Raw genomic sequence first — 21,525 nt, 5'->3', positions numbered from 1 at the left:
GGGTACAATGGGGATTAGATCTGAACTTGGGGTGGTGAGCCAGCCCCAGCCACGTGGAGGTAGATTGCAGATACTTGGTTTGCAGCTCAAGGGAAGTATTTTTCACGTTGTTTTGACCTTGACCCACGGGAAGAAATGCATTATACGTCATAATGTCATATGCACACACATACTTCAAACAGAAGTTTCACAAAACTGTCTACCCATACTTCCTTAAACATACTCTAATGTTTTTTTTTTGTGTGTGTGTGAATATACTGGTTGGAACCCAGGAAATTGCTATCATGAGCCACTAATGGGTCTGGGTTTAGCTTAAGAAGCTGTGAGGGCGCCCACATGGGAGAGTCTGGCCACACCTCTGAGAAGAGCCCTTTCCCCTCTGGACATCCCTCACGTCATGTCTGAAGCCTCTAGAACGTTCTGTCAGAAACTGCAGCCTGGCTTTGGCTGGGCCATGGGGAGATCAGGAGGGGCTGCCCACACTGGAGGGCAAATGAGCAGGTTGTCGGAGAGCCATGAGAGGGAGGGCTAAGGGAGAGGCTGGCAGGAGAGGGAAGGAGTACATGGTGCGTCCTCAGTCATGTCTGACTCTTCGAGACCCCATGGCTCCTCTGTCCATGGGATTCTCCAGGCAAAAATACTGGAGTGGGCTGCCATTTCCCTCTCCAGGGGACCTTCCCAGCCCAGGGATCAAACCCACGTCTCCTGCATCTCCTGCAGAGGCAGGCGGATTCTTTACCACTGCACCAGCTGAGAGGCCCTGAGGGAGAGAGGGAGGCCAGGTGACAATTCCTAAGCCTTTCTGCCAGGATGATGTCAACTTCCAAAATCCCCAGTCATAATTGGAGCAGCAGCTGGAATCCTCTCTGGGTTTAAAAAAATCAGGCCTGAATTCACTCAACAAACACTGACTTATTTTATGGCAGGCACAGCAGTGGCCGTGGGGTGCAGAGATGCCTAAAGGCAAGGGCCCTGTCCTCCTGGAGCTTATGGTCTTAGAGGGGGACACAGGCAATAAGTGGATGAGGGACAGGGCCTCTAAGGGAATAAGAGGGGTAATGGGGTAGAAAGTAGTTGGGGTGGAGGCTGCTTTAGTGAGTGGTAGTAAGAACAGGCCTTTTTTAAAAAAAAAAAAAAGGAACTGGCATTTGAGTTGAAACTGATGAACAGATGCAAAACTCAGTGCTTCCTAAATGGCAGTTTGAGGGCAAAATACAGATTCCCAGGCTCCATCCTAGTCTTAAGAGAATGACAATATTAGGCGCAGTGCCCAGGAATTTGCATTTTTCTTCCAAATGATGCCCAGGCTCACTAAAACTGGAGACCTGCTGCCTTGGGGCGTTTTCTTTGAGAGAAGATCACACCTGGTGAAGTTTAGGGTCCCTTCCAACTTCTGACTCCCAGAGCCTGTGGTTCAGGGAAGGGACTTCTCACTGGTGTGTGAGGGCCAGGCCACGGAGAGGGGCAGGGCGGCTTCCGGTCAGACTGCAGGATGGTAATGCCTGAGATGCAGAAAACAACGCGTGCACAGCCCCACACACATGCACTCGAAACTCGCCCAGGACCCCGAGTCTCTCTCTTTGGCCACCCCAGGGTCCAAACCTGATCTCAGAGCTGTCCTCATCTCCGTTCTCACCACCTCCAATTTAATTTCACGTGTTGTGAGGGTGACAGATTTAGAAGCTTAGATTAGGTCCCCTCTCTTGCCTTGGGAACATTTCAAACAGTTGGCACCCGCCTTCTCTCCAGACATATTTTAAGATCCCAGGCCTCGGTTGCCTGTCTCCCCGCCCCCACCACACCCCACCACACCCCACCCCTCCTCCCTGTCCTGGCCGCCGACTCCTGGGGACTGCGGGGTTTAAACCGGCCGCAGCTGCTGCAGTAGGAACACGCACCTCGTTACAGCCGAGGCGGGAGCCGCGCGTCTGACAAGTCTAGTCTCCCCCCATCTTGCTCTTTATCCTGCCCACCCGCACTTCCTGTGCTGTAGGTACCCGCCCCCACCCCCGCCCCGGGGGCCTCAGTTGCCCCGTCTATTCAATAGGAGGAACCCCCGGGATTTCTTTGGGAGGCGGAAAGAGCGGGGGTTGCTTCCAAAGAAGCCCCTCTCAGCGCGTCCCTCCCGCGCGGCGGTCGCCGGGAGGGCCGCCGCAGGGCAGGGCGGGCGGCGGTCCGGCGCTGTCGCTGTCACTGTCCGGGGAGGAGGCGGCAAGGTCGCGGTCCGAGGTCCCCGCCTGGCCTCCGGCGGCGCTGCCGCAGCCTCGCCAGCAGCCGGCCCCGCGCGTTGAGCCGTGTACCCGGCGGCCGCGGGGCCCAAGCTGGGGGCCGGGCGGCGGGCGGACGGGGGCGGCTCCATGCGCCACACGTGCGGCCGCGCGATCGCCGGCCAGGTGAGCCGGAGCCATGGGGCAGGCGGGCTGCAAGGGGCTCTACCAGTCGCTCTTCGACTACAAGACGGAGAAGTACGTCATCGCCAAGAACAAGAAGGTGGGCCTGCTCTACCGGCTGCTGCAGGTCTCCATCCTGACCTACCTGGTGGTGTGAGTTCTCTGGGAGCTTTGGGGAGGGGGCAGGGTCAGCCGGGGGCGGCAGCGGTGGCCTCCGGAGCTTGGGAATTGGTGTGTGGACGCCTGGGGTGCCCTGTGACTGGGGTCTGGGACTCTGCTTCTGGAGGGGACCCTTCTTGTACCCGTGGGTGTAAGGGTGGGGGCTAAGGAAGGAGGCCTCAACTCCCCCACCGGCTCAGGAGGTGATGAGATGTGCCAGGGGCTCCTGGGTCCTCTCATTTCTCAGACTTGCCGTGGTCGGCTCCTTCCTCAGGGCTGGGGCCCCAGCATTAGGGCTTTGGGCAGGGGGTGAGGATGCAGGGGGCTGGGCTTCAGCTGTCCCTGCCGCCTCCCTGGGCCTGGTCTGGAATGGCCCCAGCACTGGGTAGGTTATTTATAATCACTGAGCTCAGTGCCAGGCTTGGGGCTGGGCAACTCATGAGCCTGGTGTTGTGTCCCTGAACTCCCTGCTGGTCAGCTCGCCCCAGCCGGGGCCAGGGGTCCTGCTGGGATCCCTCGATCCTCTCTGGCACCCACCTCTCCTGCCCCGCAGGAGCTGGCACCATCAGCTGAGAGGGCAGCTCTTTGGGGTCAGCCAGGGGTTTAGAGCCCTCACCCCCAAGCAGGGAGGGGATAGGTGGAGAGGAGATGCGCGTCTTTTACTTCCGCAGTTACTGCCGTGGAGTCCCTCCTACTTCCTGCCCCTTTGGGAGGGCAGTCCTGACCTCACCTTGCTCCAACCAGAAGGCTTCATCCCTGAGGCATCTGGCTGTCTCCACCTGAAGGCTTTTTCTTGGTGCTGCTCCTCAGCCAGGGGTCCCTTTCACACCTGGCTTCTCACAGGCTCCTCCCCAGAAATCCCAGTGTAATTATATGCTCATTCAGGGGATCATTTGTTTAGTGTCTGTGCTGACTCCCTGCCATTCTGGGAATGCCCTGAGGGCGGGGCCTGCCTGCCATCCCTGAACTGCTTAGGGAACCAGATGTGAAGTGAACGAGTGGATGTTGTTGCTGAATGTCTGTGTCCAGGCTGGGCCCATTGTGTCCCCACTAAAACAGCTGTTTGGCTCAAGGGTCTCAACCCTCTCAGAGGTCCTTGGAGATGGGCCATGCCAGCTGTGCTTCCAGAGACGAGGGTGGAAGGGTCCTGGTTGGTGCCTGCTGTACAGAGAACTCTTCCTGGCACCCCAGAGGGGCAGGGCGTCCTGCGGGACCTCTGGAAGGCGGCTTCCCGCCCTCTCCTGGCCTCAGTGTTTCCAGCTTTACCGAAGGTTCACCTGCACAATTTCTAACTAACAGTAACATCAGTAATAAGTTGATGTGTTCATTGAACTTCTCCTCTGTGCCTGGTACTCACTGTACTAAGCAATTTACATGTCCCATCTTATTAAAAAATATATATATATATATATTTTTATATATTCAGTTCAGTTCAGTCGCTCAGTCGTGTCCGACTCTTTGTGACCCCATGAATCGCAGCACGCCAGACCTCCCTGTCCATCACCAACTCCCGGAGTTCACCCAGACTCGTCCATCGAGTCAGTGATGCCATCCAGCCATCTCATCCTCTGTCATCCCCTTCTCCTCCTGCCCCCAATCCCTCCCAGCATCAGAGTCTTTTCCAATGAGTCAACTCTTCGCATGAGGTGGCCAAAGTACTGGAGTTTCAGCTTTAGCATCATTCCTTCCAAAGAAATCCCAGGGCTGATCTCCTTCAGAATGGACTAGTTTTATATATATATTTGATTAATTTGTACTTACAGAAAAGTTCTAAGAGTACTACAGACGTTTTTAATGCCTTTCACCTTGATTCCCCCAAATGTTAACGTTGTACTTCATTTGTGTTGTCCTTACCTGTTTCTCTGTGTGTATATATATGTGCAATTGTTTCTGTTGAATAGGTTGCAGGCATGAAAACTTAGAAATTCACATTGAAATAATATTATCACCTAAGCAATAGACCTTTTGTAAATTGTCCCCTAAGTTACCTTTATAGGAAAAGAAAATCTGAAATCATGCCTTGTATCCAGTTGTCCTGTCTCCTTTACTCTGGAATCACTCCCGAGTCTGTCTTTGTATCTATGACTCTGACATGTTTTAGAGTACAGGATCTTTTTAAAACCATTTTTAAATTGAGGTAAAATTCATATAGCATGTAATTCATCATTTTAGCCTTTTTAAGTTATACAATTCAGTGGTTTTTAGTACATTCACAGTGTTGTACAGCCAGCACCATTATCTAATTCTAGGATGTTTCCATCACCCTCAAAATAGATTGTGTCTATTTACAGTCAGTTGCAGTTCTCCCCTACCTCCATCCCTTGGCAACCGCTTATCTATTTTTTGTCTCTATAGACTTGCCTATTCTGGACTTCTCATATAAATCAAATCATCACAACATGTGGCCTTTTTCGTCTGGCCTGTTTCCCGTAGCACCATGTTTTCAAGGTTTGTCCATGTTGGAGCCTGTGTCAGTGAATCATTCCAAGGGCTGAATAATATCTCATTGGATGCAGACGCCACATTTGTTTATGCATTCATCTGTTGGACAGATGATTGTTGGACAGATTGATTGGACTTGGATTGTTTTTACTTTCTGCCTATTATGAATAATTCTGCCGAGAACATTCACGTGTCCGTTTTCGTGTGGACATACATTTTCCCTTGTCTCACACACTTGGGGATGGAATTGCTGGGTCACAACTGCCCATCTGCTTCCCACAGCGCCTGTACAGTTGTACATCCCACCGGCGAGCCCCAGTTTCTCTGCATCCTCACCAACACTTGTTATTTTCTATTTTTTGGACTACAGCCATCTTATTGGGTGTGAAGTACTCTCTCATTGTGGTTTCTATTGCATTTCCCTAATGACTAAAGATGTTAAGCATCTTTTCAGGGGCATGTCGGCCATTTGTGTGTCTTTCTTGAAGAAATGTCTGTTCACATCCTTGGGTGCTAAGTTGCTTCAGTCGTGTCTGACTCTTTGAGAGCTTACGCACCATAGCCTGCCAGGCTCCTCTGTCCATGGGATTCTCCAGTGGGTTGCCATTTCCTTCTCCAGCTGATCCTCCCAATTCACATCCTTAGCCCATATTTAAATTTAAAGGCATTTAAATTTATTTGTCTTTTTTACCCTTGAGTTGTAAGACTTTGTATATTCTGGGTACTAGACCCTCATGAGATAATGTGACTCACAAATATTTTCTCCCATTCTATGGGTTGTCTTTTCACTTTATTGATAGTGTCCTTTGATGCACAAAAAAAGTTCTTAATTTTGACCAAGTCCATTATTTTTCTCTCTTTTTTTCCATTTGTTGCTTGTGTTTTGGGTGTCAGAGTATAGGATTTAAAAAAAAAAACTGTTTACTGACTTCTGGCTGCCCTGGGTCTCCACTGCTGCACACAGGCTACTCCCTGGTTGGGGTGCTCGGGCCTCTTATTGTGGTGGCTCCTCTTGTTGTGGAGCTCAGGCTCTAGGCCATTGTGGTGCTTGGGCCTGGTTGCCCCGTGGCACGCGGGATCCTCCCAGACCAGGGATTGAACCGGCGTCTCCTGTATTGCAAGGCAGATTCTTAACCACTGGACCACCAGGGAAGCCTCAGAGTGTAGGATTTTGCGCTCTGGTTTTGTAGAGTCCCCTCAGTTTGGATATGTCTGCGGTCTCCTCATGATTAGTTCTAGGTTGTACCCCATGCCCCTTAATTGAAGGGAGGTGCCGTTAGCCCTGTGTTGACCCCCAGAGTTCACTGGCTCGCCCGAGGTCATGTGACAAGTGGGGATGAGTGGGCGGCAGGGCCCTGGTCCCTGACAGCAGCAGCCTCTCCCTTCTGGGGCTGCTTGCCTCCTCCACTGTTTGCAGGGCTGGCTTTCAGGCAGCGGTGGGAGTTGTGACTCCTGCCCAGGAGCGGGTGGGAAGGGTGAAGCCCCAAGCCTGCCCTCTCTGCGCCCTGGCGTCTGGGGAGACTTCCTGAGGGCAACAGGAGGCTGATGCCCACCTGCTTGCCCCTCCCTGCAGTTGGGTGTTCCTGGTGAAGAAGTGTTACCAAGACACGGACACGTCCCTGCAGAGCAGCATCATCACCAAAGTCAAAGGCGTGACTTTCACCAACACCTCGGAGCTTGGGGAGCGGCTCTGGGATGTTGCTGACTATGTCATCCCACCCCAGGTCTGAGCCCCACCCAGCACAGGGGTACCCAGGCCGGCAGGGTCTGGCTCTGGACGGGTCATGTGGGAAGTTGCTTGGGGACTCAGGGGCCTCCACTCACTGTCTCCCTTGGCCTGTGACGGCTGCAAGGTTTGCAGACAGACTCTACCCAGGTCCTTCCCCCCGCACCAAACCCCTGTACTCCTCGACTGTGCCTTACGGGGCTGCTCTGTTTGCAACAAACCCTGATCCTGTTGAGACCAAGTGGGACCCAGAGACCTTCCCTGCCTGTGTGAGCTGGCAGGTCTGACACCAGGAGCCCCACCTTTATGTTGGCCACTGCCCCCGGCAGCAGTTCCCTGGCCTGGTCACAGTTCCTGGGCCAGGGCTGGCCTGGCCTCACTGCCCCTTCTCTCTCCCCTCCTGGAGCTCAGCTTGGACCCTGGGGGCTGAGGTCAGCATGGCTTGGGGTTGTGGGCGTGAGAGACCCATCTAAGGACACCTACTCAGGGACTCTGAGACCAGTGGGCACGTGGGTGGGGTCCACTGATTTTGTGGCCCCAGCGTTTTGAGTACCCGTGCAGAGTCCCTAACACCTGCCAGGCAGCTCTGGGAAGGAGGGACCCCAGATGGCAGGAAGGGGCTCCTCAACCCCGCTCTGATTTCTCAGGGAGAGAACGTCTTCTTCGTAATCACCAACCTGGTCGTGACCCCCAACCAGCGGCAGGAAACCTGTGCTGAGGTGTGTTTCGGTGCTGAGAGCAGGGAGTGGGGATGGGAGAGGTACAGGCAGTGCTTGGGGCCCACCTCTCTCCTGAAGCAGGGGTTTCTACCCCCTCCCAGGGCCCGCGGCGGGAATGTGTGTACTGGTGTGCATGCCTGCACGGTTCAGGGGAGAAGCAGGTTCCCAAGGCATGTGTGGCCCCAGGCAAGGGAGGAGCCCCTGTCCTCCCCCTGGGGTGGGACCTGGATCTGAGAAGGGGCACCCCAGCCCAGGTGCTCTCTCTCCTGGCAGAGTGCAAGTGTTCCCGATGCCCTGTGCTATGAGGACAGCGACTGCCCTCCTGGGGAGCCTGTTGCGGCTGGAAATGGTGAGGCCTGGAGCGGCCAGGGCTGGGGGTCAGGGAGGGGCTGGAGCCGGGAGGTTCCTGGCACTGTGCTTGTCCCCCTCCCCCTGCAGGAGTGAGGACGGGCCGCTGCCTGCGGGAGGGGAGCGCACAGAAGGGCACCTGTGAGATCTTCGCCTGGTGCCCGGTGGAGACAAGATCCAGGCCAACGTGAGTAGCTATAAGCTTGGGACCCTGAGGAGTCACCCAGTCCTGGGCAGTGGGTCCCAGCCTGATGGTGGAGACACGTCCACTCGGAGTCCTCATTCTGGGGGAGGAGCTGGGACACCCCACAAAGGCCCGACGGCCAATCCAACATGACTGAATTAACTGTCCTTTGCAAAGGCTTCGGGGCACCCATGGGCAGGCAGGCTTCAGCCTCAGCATGGGGCGGGCAGGGCCCCCTGAACAGGCTCTCCTGCCTTTGTTTTCAGGAAGCCACTCCTGGGCGAAGCGAAAGACTTCACTGTTTACATAAAGAACTTCATTCGTTTCCCCAAATTCAACTTCTCCAAGTACGTGGGCCCGTGTGCATGGTGTGTGTGTGACGCTATGTGTGAATGAACCACTGGGCCTCGAAGGGGCACCCTTTCCTCTGCTGTGGCGGATGTTGGGGTGGAGGAATTAATCAGGACTGGGGTAGGGCTAAGTCAAGGGCTCAGTCTGGGCTGGGCGAGGGGTCCAGTGGCTCCTGGGTCAGGCCATTTCTGGCTTGGGAACAGCAAGTCTCACCTTTATTCCCCTGGCTCTTCATGGCCTCCACCCAGGACCAATGTGCTGGACACCACAGACAGAACTTTCCTGAAGTCCTGTAAGTTTAGCCCCGAGAACCCCTACTGCCCCATCTTCCGACTGGGCTCTGTGGTCAGCTGGACGGGGAGCAACTTCCAGGAGATAGCGGTGCAGGTGGGTGGTGTGTGCTCAGGGAGCCCCCCCTCCCCGGGGCCGAGGGCTGTGGGCTTGGGCTCTGCAATGAGGAGGCAGGGTGGAGGAGGACCCACAGGAGGAGCCGGCCCTGCAGTAACCTGCCCATGGACCTGCTCTCTCAGCATCGGCTGTGATGCAGTCAGCTATGCCACACTTGCTGAGGGGCACACTCGCACCTGCGTTTGGTTCTAAGTCCTCTGCTGTGAGCTGCCAGTGCCACGCGGGGGCTCACTCTGGTCATTCCCTTCTCCTTGGGGCGTGGAGCAGGAGATGTGGGCTGTGGGTGATGCTTCTTCTCAGCCACTCCAGAAATGTGAACCCTGGGCCTTCCACCATCCTTCCAGAAGGATGCTGCAGTGGAGCTGAGCCCTTACCCAAGCTCTCCATGAAGAGCTGACTTGTGACTTCTGTCCACCTCCAGAAAGTTCTGGGCCTTGACTCATGTCTCTTTTGCATCAAGGGCGGCGTGATAGGAATTCAGATTGAATGGGACTGTGATCTTGATAAAGCGCCTTCTGAATGTTACCCTCGCTATTACTTTAACCGTCTGGACAACAGATTTTCAGGAAACTCTATCTCTTCCGGGTACAACTTCAGGTACCTGGCGCTAAGCCTGCCACCTTATGACCCTGTCCTTCCCTGGGTGCCAGCCCTATGACACCCCTTCCTGGGGGTGGGTGTCAGAGTGGGAGGTGCAGGGAGGCAGCCAGGGTGCCTCTGGGAAACTCCTGCCATGGCTCTGGAGCTGCCCTGGAGCGGAGGGCTGGGCCAGGTCCATCGGTGCCTGGTGGCCCCAGGTTGGCCCAGCAGTGGTGGGAAAGCCTTCACCCTTTGGGGACTGTCTGGCAAGAACTTCAAAGATCGGAACGAACCTTTAATGTCACATAAGCAAGAGGGTCTCCAGCCTTTCCTGGGGTTGCTGAGAGCCAGGGTGCCGGGGTGGGTGGGTTTATAAATCTCCAAGGCAGCCGAGCCTGCACTGAAAACAGGAAAGGCCCAGGCAGGCTGAGCCGTGTCTCCCCCAGGTTTGCCAAGTACTACCGAGACGCAGCTGGGGTGGAGTTCCGCACGCTGTTTAAAGCCTACGGGATCCGCTTCGATGTGATGGTAAATGGCAAGGTGTGTGGGCGAGGCTCCCTTCTGGGAGGGTGGGCCATGCGGGGGTGTCTGGGCTGGCTCTGGTGGAGTCCCTGGTGACCCCACTGTGCCTCACCCTGTCTCTCTGCTCCAGGCTGGCAAGTTCAACATCATCCCCACGATCATCAACGTGGGCTCAGGGGTGGCACTCATGGGAGTGGTGAGTACCTCTCCCCTCCCCCTTGACCCTCGGAGCACCGCAGGGGGAGCGGGCACTGCCCAGGGGAGAGAGCTGTCCCAGTGCTCCAGAAGGAATCGGAGCCGGGGAGGTCAGTGCGGGACGGGGTGAAGAGGGCTTCCTGGGACTTCACACCCCTCTGGCGGCCCCCGGTGTCAGCGCCTGCCTGGGATTCTCTTTCCAGAGCTAGAGGCTTCTGCCTGTGGCTCAGCAGCTGGGGGTTCTCCGGAATCCTCCACAGCCTTGTCTCCACTTCCACTAAAACGAGGCAGATCTGGCGATATACAGGGCTTCTCAGCCATGGCCCCGTTTATATTTTGGGCCAGATAACTTTTTTTGTGGGGTGATCGTGTACGTTGTAGAGTGTTTAACAGCATCCCCAGCCTCTCCCCATGAGGTGTCGAAAGCAACTTCCCCCACAATTGTGCTGGCCAAAAACGTGTGCAGGCATTGCCAGACTGCCCCGAGTTGTGAATCACAGGGACTAAAAAGATGAGAGGCAGGGAAGTCGGGCTGTGGTCCTTCCTCGGGTCTGTTCTGAACTTCAGCTGGGCAGAGGGGCCACAGGAGGGGATGTAGCACTGGAGGGCAGGGAAAGGCTTATTCCTGACCTTTCATGCCCCCCCTTTTTTTTCTGGAAGTTTTTTAAATACAAGGGAGTTATCAGTGAGTGGCTTGCATCCACCCCAGTGAGCCCCTTATTGAGATTTCTGGCAGCTTTGTCCCTGGTTCCTCTGCCTAGGAGGTCACAACAGCTCCCCTGGAGGCTTCCAGGAGGACCTGCTGCTGCTAAGTCGCTTCAGTCGTGTCCAACTCTGTGTGACCCCATAGACGGCAACCCACCAGGCTCCCCCATCCCTGGGATTCTCCAGGCAAGAACACTGGAGTGGGTTGCCATTTCCTTCTCCAATGCATGAAAGTGAAAAGTGAAAGTGAAGTCGTGCAGTCGTGTCCAACTCTTAGCGACCCCATGGACTGCAGCCTCCCAGGCTCCTCCGTCCATGGGATTTTCCAGGCAAGAGTACTGGAGTGGGGTGCCATTGCCTTCTCCACCAGGAGGACCCAGGACTGACTTTTTATTGAGACCAGAAACACCGTGTCCTATAACAGGACTCAACGAAGCCATGCTCTTGAGAGATGGGTCAGTGGATGAAAGGGGGCCCCAAATGACTCCTTTTTAACTGCAGACAATATTGTTGGGGAGCCCTGTATGTGTGTGTATGTAGAGAGGGGTCATGTTCAGGCCTCTTTCTTATGATGTGCATATATCAGAACATGGGCATCTGGGGACGTCCTGTGGGATGCAGGTAACGGGAAAAGTGGTAGAGGCTGGGTGGGGGTGTGAGGAGTGCTCTCTATGGAACAATGAATTGATAACCCTTTTGACATCTGGAGGGGGAAAAAAGAAAAGGTGTGCAGTGCCCAGGTTCACCTGTGGGACTGTCCCTCAGGCCTCTCCCACCCGCTCTGTCTGTGCTCTGGGTGGAGTTGCCCTCTGGTGGAGGAGACCGGTATTTGCACCATCTGGTCTGGTCTGAAGAGCTCATGTTCAGGTGTCAGTCGTTCTGCTGGGTTGCTCAGGCCTCCTCCTCTTTCCTTGGCCCCTGCTGTGGTGTTCTTGTTCAGATACCCTCCAACCCATGTGACTACTAGAGGGATCTTCCCACAGTGCTGCATTTCTGTGTCCTGCCCGGGTTCCCAGGCATGACAAGCTGGCTCTTTGCTGAGCTTTTTTCCTTCTGTCTTAAATAAAATCCAATTCAGACTCAAGACTCGGCCCAGAGGACCCTCGAGGCTGCGTAAAGTTCCATCTTCTCTCTGCTTCTCTTCCCATCACGGGACAGGTCGCTTATCATTTACATGCTTGTCTCCTGCACCCGAGGCGGGGGCGGGGGGTCCCCCAAGGGTGCCATTGTCCTACCTCTCCCTGTACCCCAGGGCAGTGCCTGGCACTGGTGAGCACTGAGCAAACACTGGCTGAAGATGTGATTGCGAGGGGTCAAGGCAGCGCAGAGGTGCTTGGCCTGACAGAGCAGATGGACCACAGGCTGGCTGGCTGCACGGTGGGCCGGCTTTGTGGCCTTGGACAAAGGAGCCTCTGAGCTCAGCGCCCTCACCTATTGGTGTCAAGTGGCCTGGCGCACTGAGTCAGGGACCTCCACTCTTTTACAGGGGTCTTTCTTCTGTGACCTGGTACTCATCTACTTCATCAAAAAGAGCCACTTTTATCGAGACAAGAAATACGAGGAAGTGAGGTCAGTTACGCTTCCTCCCGGTGGCCCTAGGGGAGCCCACTAGGTCAGTGTTTCCCTCCATGGCTCAGAACTCTGACCCTGGTTTTCTGTTGACGTTTGTGGGGTAGAGGCAGGGCTAAATGCTGGGAGCCATCTTGGAAGGGCTGGGGAAGGTGCAATGTTCTGAGTACCAGCTCTACAGAACTGGATTCTGCTTCGGAGCAGCCAGCAGAAGAGAAGGCCACCAAAGGCCATGGGAAGGAGACCTGGTTTCCAGGCCTGGCTCTGCCGCTGTCTCCCCAGGCCTCCTTGGGCCTCAGTTTCTCTCTGTGTGAGACAGGAGTGTTGGTTTACATAGAGTGTCTTCCAGCACCTGTAATTTTAGGATTCTTGGACTTGGTGGTCCTGGTGGGCTGGGGTTGAGGGAAGCTGGAGTGGTAAAGGAAGGAAAAATAAATGGAGTCCCCCTACCCCCCACTACAGAGGCCTATTTCCAGGCTCTCTTGGGCAGTGGGCTCGGTGGGGTTTGTGTGTGTGTATTCAGAAGAGCAGACTCTAGTGTGAGTGGGAAATCCTGAGAGCTGGGTGGACAGGAAGGGGCAAGGGGCTCTGGCCAGGCCTTGGGGAAGGCTTTCTGGAGGAGTGGGATGGGAACGGGGAATTGCAGCTGGTGGGCTCGGGAAAGGCACTGGGTGCTCCCTCAGTCCTGCCACCCCCTGGGATGGGACAGGGGGCCAGCTTGCCTCCTCTGTCTGGACTGACCCCCAGCCCTGGTTCTCAGGCTGAGCCCTGAGCCCTGACTGTACCTGCCACCCTGCAGAGCTGCTGGAGGAAGAGGGGCGCCCCCTGCAGGGCAAGTGGCACGCCAGTCCCAGGGAGGGGGTCACGCCCAGGGCCCCCAGGCCAGGGTTAACAGGTCATGTCCTGCCCAGGGACCTAGAGGTCCTCGCCCAAATGGCAGAGTCCTCACAGCAGAGCGTGGCCCCGGACGCAGCGGGGCTGGCGGAGCAGCCAGAGGCGCAGGATGAAGGCGGCGCCCAGAAGGAGAATGGCTGTGTGTGTGGGCAGCTCCTCCAGCCCGCCAGGTGAGGGGGCTGCCCAGCCAAGGGCCAGGAAGGAGGCCTGTGGAGACAGCCCAGCTGCCACCGTGCTCCCGGCTCTGGGTGACCTGGCCACAAGGCAGGGTGCGGGGGACCTCACGGAGCCCATCCAAGCTGGACTCTGGGAGGAGGGGTGCTGGTGGTTGGCGCTTTAGCTCCTCCACGATCCCCATCATCCCCCAACCCCCGGTGACCACAGACCTGCCTGCCACTATGCTGCCCCAGCACTACAACAGCAACGCACTAACATGCACTCAGGCTTCCTCTGCTGGGCACTGTGCTGAGCCCGGAGCTCATTTCAGCACCCTAATAAGATGGTCACCAACAGTCCCTATTTTACTAATGAGGAAAGTGAGACACAGAAAGGTCAAGTAACTTGCTTCAGTCACATGGCTAATAAATGGCAGAGTTGGGACTTGAACCTGGGCAGTGTGCTCCTAGAATCCAGTCCTTCTCCATCAGGTTATTTGACCTTACCGAGCCCTTCCTTCCTCTACTCCTGTCAGAGCTGCCTCCCCTGTGCTCCTCTCTGATGTGGACATTCTGGAGCTGCCCGAGCCTCAGGATGGCGGTGGCTGTGCTGACAGGTGGCCTGCAGGCCACCCTTCCCTGGAACGCTGCCCCGGGCAGCCTGGCAAGGGAGGCAGCCCTGGGGCTTGCTTTGCTTCTGCCTCACTGTGTGCCCCTGGGCAGGCGCCTGGCCCTTTCTGGGCTTGATCACCCTTTGATCCAGGGGTGTTGGACACAGGGGCCCCTCTGGCCCAGTGAGCAGGGTTCCCTGACTCTCCTGTCAACTGTGTCAGAGGGGTTCACTGACCTGGGCTGGGTGCCATCTGCCTTGAGCGTTCATTCTCTGCTGACTCAGCGATTGGCAGCCTCCAGTGGGGAGTTGAGCGTGGGCAGGGGGAGACAGAGAAGTGAGCCAGGACCAGAGGGGAGGCAAGTAGGGAGAGGTGTGGGGAAAGACAGAGGGAGACGCTGGGGGACCTGCCGGGTAGGCTTGTGCCAGCAGCCCTCCCACACACTCCCTGAGCTGAGTGCCACTTCCTGGGTGCTCGCCTGTGCTCCTTCACATGCGAGAGGGAAGAGTGGTTGCCTTGCTGGTCTTGGCAAGCCTCAACTGTTGCTGTGGGTGTCGGGGGGGGAGTCGCTCAGGAGGGCCCCCCACCCGAGGTGGTTGCTGCTCATTGCTGGTGCAGCTCCAGAGGCCTCAGCCCGAGCATCAGACTGCGCTCTCTGCCAGTGCTCACTGCCTGCAGCGCTGCCTGCCAGAAGCTTCTGCGGGCTGAGTCTGCCCTTAGGGAGACCACCCCTGCCCCAGCTGTCCTGTGTGCCCCCACTTGCCCACACAGGTCCGGCCACCAGGGGAACGGAAAGGTGAATGTGGAGCAGCTGCAGAGCCTGCAGACCGTGGAGGCGTAGCCAGGGATGTTGGCTGAGAGCAGATTTAGGACAATTGTCCACACCTCTGAAGTGGGAAGAGTCCTGTCGTCGTCCACATGGAACCAGGCCTCCAGGGACAGCACCTCTCCTGCACTTTGGGATCTTGCTACAAGCTTCTTGTTATGTGTGTGGGGAGGGGGAGCCTCCCAGTGGGCGCAGTGGCTCATGCAGAAGAGGCCCTAAAGCGCATTCAGTTACTCATTCATCCATGTGGTAAACAGTTTTTGATGCCGGCTGTGGGCTGGACCCTGTCCAAAAGATGCTTGAATGAGACACTGACCCGGCCCTCAGGGAGGGGAGCACTCATCTAATTCCCTTCGGAGCTGATGGACAGGACAGCTGGGCCCCACACTCTGGCCTGCCTCCAGCCGCTAGCTGAGACCTGTACCATTAGCTCTGAAACCCTCAGAGCAAATGATGGCTCCTCACAGAAAGACCTTGGTCAACTTCCAAGCGGACATCTGGCCTTGCCCCCAGGGGTGAAATTTAAAGGTGTCCAAGGAGGCGACCAGCAAAGGACTAAAGGACTGGACCTGTGAGGAGGCAGCCGGCCACGAGGGGACGAGGGGGGCCTCGGGGAGCCTGGGGACAGCGTCTCACCCCAATGGGAGATGTGCTTGCCTGTGTGGTTGGGCTCTCGCTGTTCTGTTGGGCTTGTTTTTCCCTGCTCGGCTTCCCTTCCTCTAAGGCCCCATCTGAAGGGATAATGAGATGATGGATGGTGCTCGATGTCAAGTGGAACAGCTGTAAGTAAGCTGGTCCTTGACCCCCTCCCTCAGTCGCTGTAAAGCACTGCTGTTCAACGCGTGGTCCATGGACTCGCAGCACGGGCATCACCTAGGTGCTTGTTAGAAATGCAGTCTCAGCCCTCCCTCACCCCCCCCCCAATCAGAACCTGCATTTCAACAGGATTCCCAAGTGATTCATGTGCATGTGAGTTTGAGAAGCAGTGCTTGAGGAGATATGCAAGGCCTGGCTCTGAAAAGGCCTGCTTTGGTGGGTGGTGTCAATTTCCGGGTCACACTGACACTGAAGTTACCTCGAGACCAAGCAGATTCCCTCCTTCCCTGCCCTGGGAAAGTGACATTATGCTCAATTCATTCAAATTATTTTGAGTAGGTCATACTTAAATGATTCAAAACTTAAGAGGTACAGAGGAACAGAAGTGAAAAGCTTCTCTTCCACCCCTGTTCCCCAAGGCAACCTGTGCTACCAATTCCAAGAGGCTCACCAGTCTTGCTGAGAATCCACTGGGTTACTCATGTCTTCCCTCAGGAAATGAACATTGCCGCCTGCACTCAGACCAAGTCCCTGCTGTCGGACGAGATGGAATGTGCTGGGCTGGGGAGCCCCTGCACAAGGGGAAGGGCCTAGAGCTCCATCACTGTTGGAACCACCGGGCGGCCAAGGCCTGCGGTGCTGCCTGTCTCCCCGCGAGCCCGGGTGCTGTCTGAGCACTTGCCCTGCCTCCAGGGAGCATTCTCTGTGAGGACCCTGGCTCTCCTCTGCCCAGCGGGGGCAGTAAGCCCCCTTCCGCTGGGGCCTTTGAGGAGAGGGTCAGAGGGGCGTGGTTCACAGAAGAGGACCCCTTGGAGAGCAAGCAGCTCCTCCCCCTGGGCTGCCAGGCGACCTGTCAGTAAGCTCAAACTGCTGCTCTGACAAGAAAGTGAGAAAGGCAGGTGATCTCCTGTGGTGTCTCCCTCTCTAAGGCAAACCCTTGGATTTAACAAGACAGCCTGTTACTTGTATGTCTGGAAGGGAGTTCAAAGGGCAGGGGTCCCAGCCGCTTAGAAGTTGATCTGGTTTCCTTTAACCTGTTTTTGGAATCGCTTGGCAGCAGCCACACAATTTGCAGACAGCTGTGCTACTTGTTTTACACTGGAATGGAAATGTCTTCCTACAGTTATTCATCCAGTCAGTAAATAGTATTGAGTGCCTCTCGTGTCGCATGTTGGACCAAATGCTGATGGCAGTGGCGAGCGGCACAGAAACGGCCTCTGCTCCCAGGTGCCCAGTGTCTAGGGGTCACACACCAGTCACAAACAGGACGGGATGCTTCGAGAGTCCTCAGTGAGGCGCAGCCAGATTTCCACAAGGAAGTGACATGTGAGTTGAAATCTGAAAGGTTAGTAACAGTCTAACCAGGTGAGGGGAAGCATCCAGGTCAGGGAACCACACGTAGAAAAGACATGAGGAGGACTTAGCGAGGACTGGATGAACAGTGTGTCTGGAGCAGCTTCTGTGACGCTTTCATCACGTGGGCATTCATTACTTTTAAGGGTTGCCCCTTTAAACCTCCTGCCATAGAGGACTTGTTTCTTTAAGTCCAGCAAAACCTTCCTGGTGGCTTCCCCACTAGATGTCAGGAGCCCCATGCACAGATGGCCCTGTGACCCCCATCACAGCTTCTGGATAGTCACACATAACCAGTTCCCTGGCTTTTGCACAGTTCTCCCCACCACCCGCATAATCTTGACTCTGAAGGGGGAAGAAGAGGAGCAGGAATCTGAGCACGTTTCACACTTGGGAAAGCCCCGTTCCCTCGGCACAGGAAGATGACCAGGCCAGCCTCTCAGATCTGTCCATGCTGACATCTCAGTATCACAGGAATTGTCTATGGTTATGTTCAAGCCTTGGCCTAAAAGCCCTCTGCCTAATGTCTTCCTGACAATCAGACTTATTCCATGCCTTTGGAGTACCATGATGCTGGCCAACAGGAAAGTTTTAAATTAAGTGCTATTAGTGTGACATGATGGGGACCAGCCACTGAAAGAGCAGAGTGCCCTTTACTCCTGATGCAGGGTCATCAGGACTGATCCATCATGGATGCCTTTCTGCTCCCCTCTCAACCCCATCAGTTCCTCTCTCAATGGCTAGCTAACCCCCTGGGGACCAGTCATAAACGGGGAATGTGACTTCCTCCAGGTGTCTCTGAGTGCCCCGGGAAGTCCTTACATCACTCCAAGTGGAGAGGCATCTTGGATGTCTGGTCTACTTGGTTCCAACCTGCCCCTCTCCTCCCCAAGTGGTACAACTTTCCTCAGAGCATATTCTCCAGGGGAGCCAAGAATGCTCTCTACAAAAGACACCTTTCTTCCAGCTCTTTCCCCTTAGGCCTGTTCACAGAATTAAAGCCGGGAGGATGGCAAGCATTTCCTGGGTCCTGCCCAATACATGCATTCTCTGACATTTTAATTTGGCTATAAGACAATAAAAAGGTGTTAACTTTAAATGTGCTCTTTTTTTATCTTTCATATTTTCATGGACATCCCATCAATGTAAAGACATGACCAAAAGAGGCAGACACAAGAAACAGTGAGCAACATATTACCTTCCTTACTGTCTTTGCAAAGAAATTCAAATTAAAGTAAGGAAACTTCTTAAATGCACTAACATTAAAGGACCAGGAAGGCACTGATAAAAGTGGTACTTAGCATTTAAAATCAGGTTTTTAGCTTCTGCTCTAGTAGATTAAACATCCTCAAGATGATACAGACATGCACTGCTGTATTTTTTTTATAAAAGTGAGCATCTCAAACAATCTTCCTGCTCAGCAACAGAGGAAAGGTTAAGTAAATCAGATCACTGATTTACTCACCAGAAGGACTCACTCTCAGAGAAGGCAATGGCACCCCACTCCACTACTCTTGCCTGGAAAATCCCATGGACGGAGGAGCCTGGTGGGCTGCAGTCCATGGAGTCACTAAGAGTTGGACACGACTGAGTGACTTCACTTTCACTCTTCACTTTCATGCATTGGAGAAGCAAATGGCAACTCACTCGTGTTCTTGCCTTGAGAATCCCAGGGACGGGGGAGCCTGATGGGCTGCCATCTATGGGGTCGCACAGAGTCGGACATGACTGAAGCAACTTAGCAGCAGCAGCAGCAGCATGACTCACTCTGCTTCCCCCTTACTCGGTGTCAGGACCGACCCCTGCCCACTGAGTTCAGAGGTGGTCACTGGGAGACATGGGCAAAGCTATCGTCTCAGCCACTTCTTAGCTTCATGTGAAAGCATCTGATACAGAACCCAAATGGGATTCAGGAGGCCTGGGCCTCCGCTGTTGGTCACAGGCCACCTATTATCTGTAAAAGGGAACTTGGCTTCAAGCTTTCAGATCCCCTTCTGATCAAAAACTGATTCTTTTTCTAAAAGTTCCAATCTGATCACATCACTTCTAACTAAAACTTTCAAAGGCTCCCCCTTCATATGTTAGTATAAAGGTCAAACTGTAATTGAGCCAAGAGCCTATGTGGCCTTCCCAGGACAGACTCTTCTCTACCTGCCTCCTGTCTGTAGAAACTTCTGCCTCTGAGCCTTCCCTGAGTTCCAAAGAATTAATCAGAGAAGTGAGAAAATGCAGAAAGAAATGAAAACAGTCAAGGAAGACAAAATAACAATAGTTAGGCCAATAATAACTAAGTCCAGGACCTTTAGACCCTTCCCAGGGGCTACAGATAATATTTTGAGCCATGTTTTTTGAGCTGTTTAGCAGATACTGAAACCCTCACCAGGGGGAAGTTAACTGCATTCTGCACACAAGCACATAGACCCCAGATGGGTTAGAACCATTTGGTTGATGGTGTTGACTCCCAGTCAGTTCAAGAGCAACCAATCAGAAGAATGTCCTCAAGTTAATAACACACCCTGAAACCCTCTCCTTCACCCTATCTCAAAAAAGCCTCTCCCTGAAAGCTGGTGGGCAGTTTTAGGCCTTTTGAGCACTGGCTGCCTGGTCTCCTTGCTTCTTGCCTGTGATAAACACTGCTACAGTGTCAGCAGATTAGCTGGACTGTGCATGGGTGGGTGGGCAGACCCAAGTCTGGTTTGAAAGCAGAACCCCCCACTGTGGCCCACCTCACAGCCTCTTAACTGCAGACCCAGGCCAAAGACCTTCCTTCCCAATAGCCCTCACACATGCACTTTCTTGCACGTAACCCCCTTCTCCACAATTTTGAGTCTCAATTGTAATGTTATTTCTTAAAGGAAGCTACCCAACGCCCCCCCACACACACCCCCAATAATCTGGACTAGGTTTGGGGCTCCTCTGTACTCTCTTCATAGTCCTTATCACAATCTATTTGTGACATCAGGTAGCAATCCTGGTTGAGTACAGTGGTAGGAGTATCCCCACCTATTGGGGACCGGTGACGATTCCCCCACAGGGAGGCAACATGCACAGTGATAAAGAATCTGCCTGCCAATGCAGGAGTCGCAAGAGACCTGGGTTCGATCCCTGCATCAGGAAGATCCCCTGGAGAAGGAAACGGCAACCTGCTTCACTATTCTTGCCTGGAAAATTCCATGAATAGAGGAGCCTGGTGGACTACAGCCCATGGGGTTGCAAAGCGTGGTACATGACTGAGGAACTCAGCACCTAGTAACTGAGTTACAAGTGTAAAATAACAAGTGTAAAAAAGTAACAAGTGTAAACGGTACAAGGTACGATGCCCGGCATATTTGTTGTTGCCAAGTTGATTCTTCTGCGACCCCATGGGCTGTAGCTCGACCGGCTCCCCTGTCCCTGTAGGGAACACTTTAACTGTTACTAGTTCTCAGGATGCTAACGGTAAGTTCTCTCCTTGTTTAGGTTCTCGTGTCCTCTCTCTGGGTGGACAAGGAATCAAGACAGAAAGCCAAGGCCCCAGTCCCAGTTCTCCCAGAGTCAGTACCAGGGATTCTGCACCCCCTGACAGCCAGGGGTTATGCGATGAGGGAGGGAAAAAAACTCCACAAAGGGTCTCACGCTTCATTTAATCTGAAGAACTGTACAGGCTCTTCGTCTTCAGATATAAATTATTTATAACTTTACAGAACAAGCAGCGATTCCAACAATTTAAAAACTAGGTAAATCTACCCGGTGTTAATTTCTGGCAACAGTCCTCCCGATCTGTTTTTTTAAAAAAAGTCATCCCTGCCCCCGTTTCAGTAGACGTGCACCATGCCGTAGAGGAATGTCCAGAACAGGACGTAGGTGAAGAGGCCTCCGATGAGACCCCCTGTAAAGAGAGGTCTTCGCGACTTAAAATATTTGTTCCACCTCCTTCCCGCTTTGAGAATTAAAAGCAGGGAGAGCAAGATGGAGGCGAGCAGGTAAAAGATGAAGCCGTAGAGGCCAGTGAGGCCGAGGATGCCGGCCGTGGCCCCCGACAAAGCCGACACCGAGGTCCGGCAGTAATCCAGGACGGCGGCGTTGCCCCGCACGGCGGCCTCGCTGATGAATGGCGGCCCTTCGCGCTTGGCCACCACAGCGGCCATCGCACCCTCCCGGGCTCAGTCTGATTTCTCGTGGAGCAACGCGAGGCTGCGGAGAGAACCAAGTTACAAGTGGCGCCCGGAGCATGGCGAGTTTGGGTTCACGCCGCCCCTCCCCCTGGGGCCGCCGAGACCCCGCACCCCTCGGTCTCGGACCTTCGAAAGACGCTGAGAAGGCTGAGAGCTCGGGGTGCCGGCGGTACATCTGCATTTCCCGCCCAGACTCGCTCAGTTACCTGGAACCCAGCCGCGGACGCGGTCACTCGACGTTCCCTCAGAAAGCCTCGGGTACGGATCCCCGCGACGCCATCTTGCGCTGGAGGATGCTGGGACGGCCCAGGCTGCGCAGGCGCCTGGCCCCGGTGCCAGCCTTACGACGCATGCGCAGTGGTAGCTCCGAGTACGCTCCACCCGCTCTCTGATTTTCTGCGCACTCGCCGTGACTTCCG

The 21,525-nt window shown here is 54.8% G+C and overlaps 2 protein-coding genes across 4 annotated transcripts; one reads left to right on the top strand and one right to left on the bottom strand.

Annotated features, from left to right (window-relative positions):
* The first annotated feature begins 1,827 nt into the window (after positions 1-1,827).
* P2RX5 (purinergic receptor P2X 5) lies at positions 1,828-18,051 on the top strand. Of its 3 annotated transcripts, XM_061390733.1 has the most exons (13): positions 2,330-2,543; positions 6,565-6,715; positions 7,365-7,436; positions 7,710-7,785; positions 7,875-7,971; positions 8,235-8,315; positions 8,568-8,706; positions 9,188-9,324; positions 9,753-9,846; positions 9,959-10,024; positions 12,215-12,297; positions 13,209-13,361; positions 14,729-18,051. In XM_061390733.1, exons 1-13 carry the CDS (start codon positions 2,407-2,409, stop codon positions 14,796-14,798), a joined length of 1,356 nt encoding a protein of 451 aa, XP_061246717.1. In that variant the 5' UTR covers positions 2,330-2,406; the 3' UTR covers positions 14,799-18,051. The 3 variants fall into 3 exon arrangements, with proteins under 3 accessions (XP_061246718.1, XP_061246717.1, XP_061246719.1); XM_061390734.1 differs by lacking the exon at positions 13,209-13,361 and having other exon boundaries at positions 1,828-2,543; XM_061390735.1 differs by lacking the exons at positions 12,215-12,297; positions 13,209-13,361 and having other exon boundaries at positions 2,340-2,543.
* A 2,505-nt stretch (positions 18,052-20,556) lies between these two features.
* On the bottom strand, positions 20,557-21,449 carry EMC6 (ER membrane protein complex subunit 6). The gene is made up of 2 exons (XM_061390744.1): positions 21,313-21,449; positions 20,557-21,125 (listed from the first exon to the last, which is right to left on the bottom strand). Exon 2 carries the CDS (start codon positions 21,077-21,079, stop codon positions 20,747-20,749), a length of 333 nt encoding a protein of 110 aa, XP_061246728.1. The 5' UTR covers positions 21,080-21,125; positions 21,313-21,449; the 3' UTR covers positions 20,557-20,746.
* Between the last annotated feature and the right edge of the window lie 76 nt (positions 21,450-21,525).

The sequence above is a fragment of the Bos javanicus genome, chromosome 19 (assembly GCF_032452875.1).
Source record: "Bos javanicus breed banteng chromosome 19, ARS-OSU_banteng_1.0, whole genome shotgun sequence".
In the NCBI taxonomy this organism is placed as follows: domain Eukaryota; kingdom Metazoa; phylum Chordata; class Mammalia; order Artiodactyla; family Bovidae; genus Bos; species Bos javanicus.
This window is presented reverse-complemented; position numbering and strand designations above follow the sequence as displayed.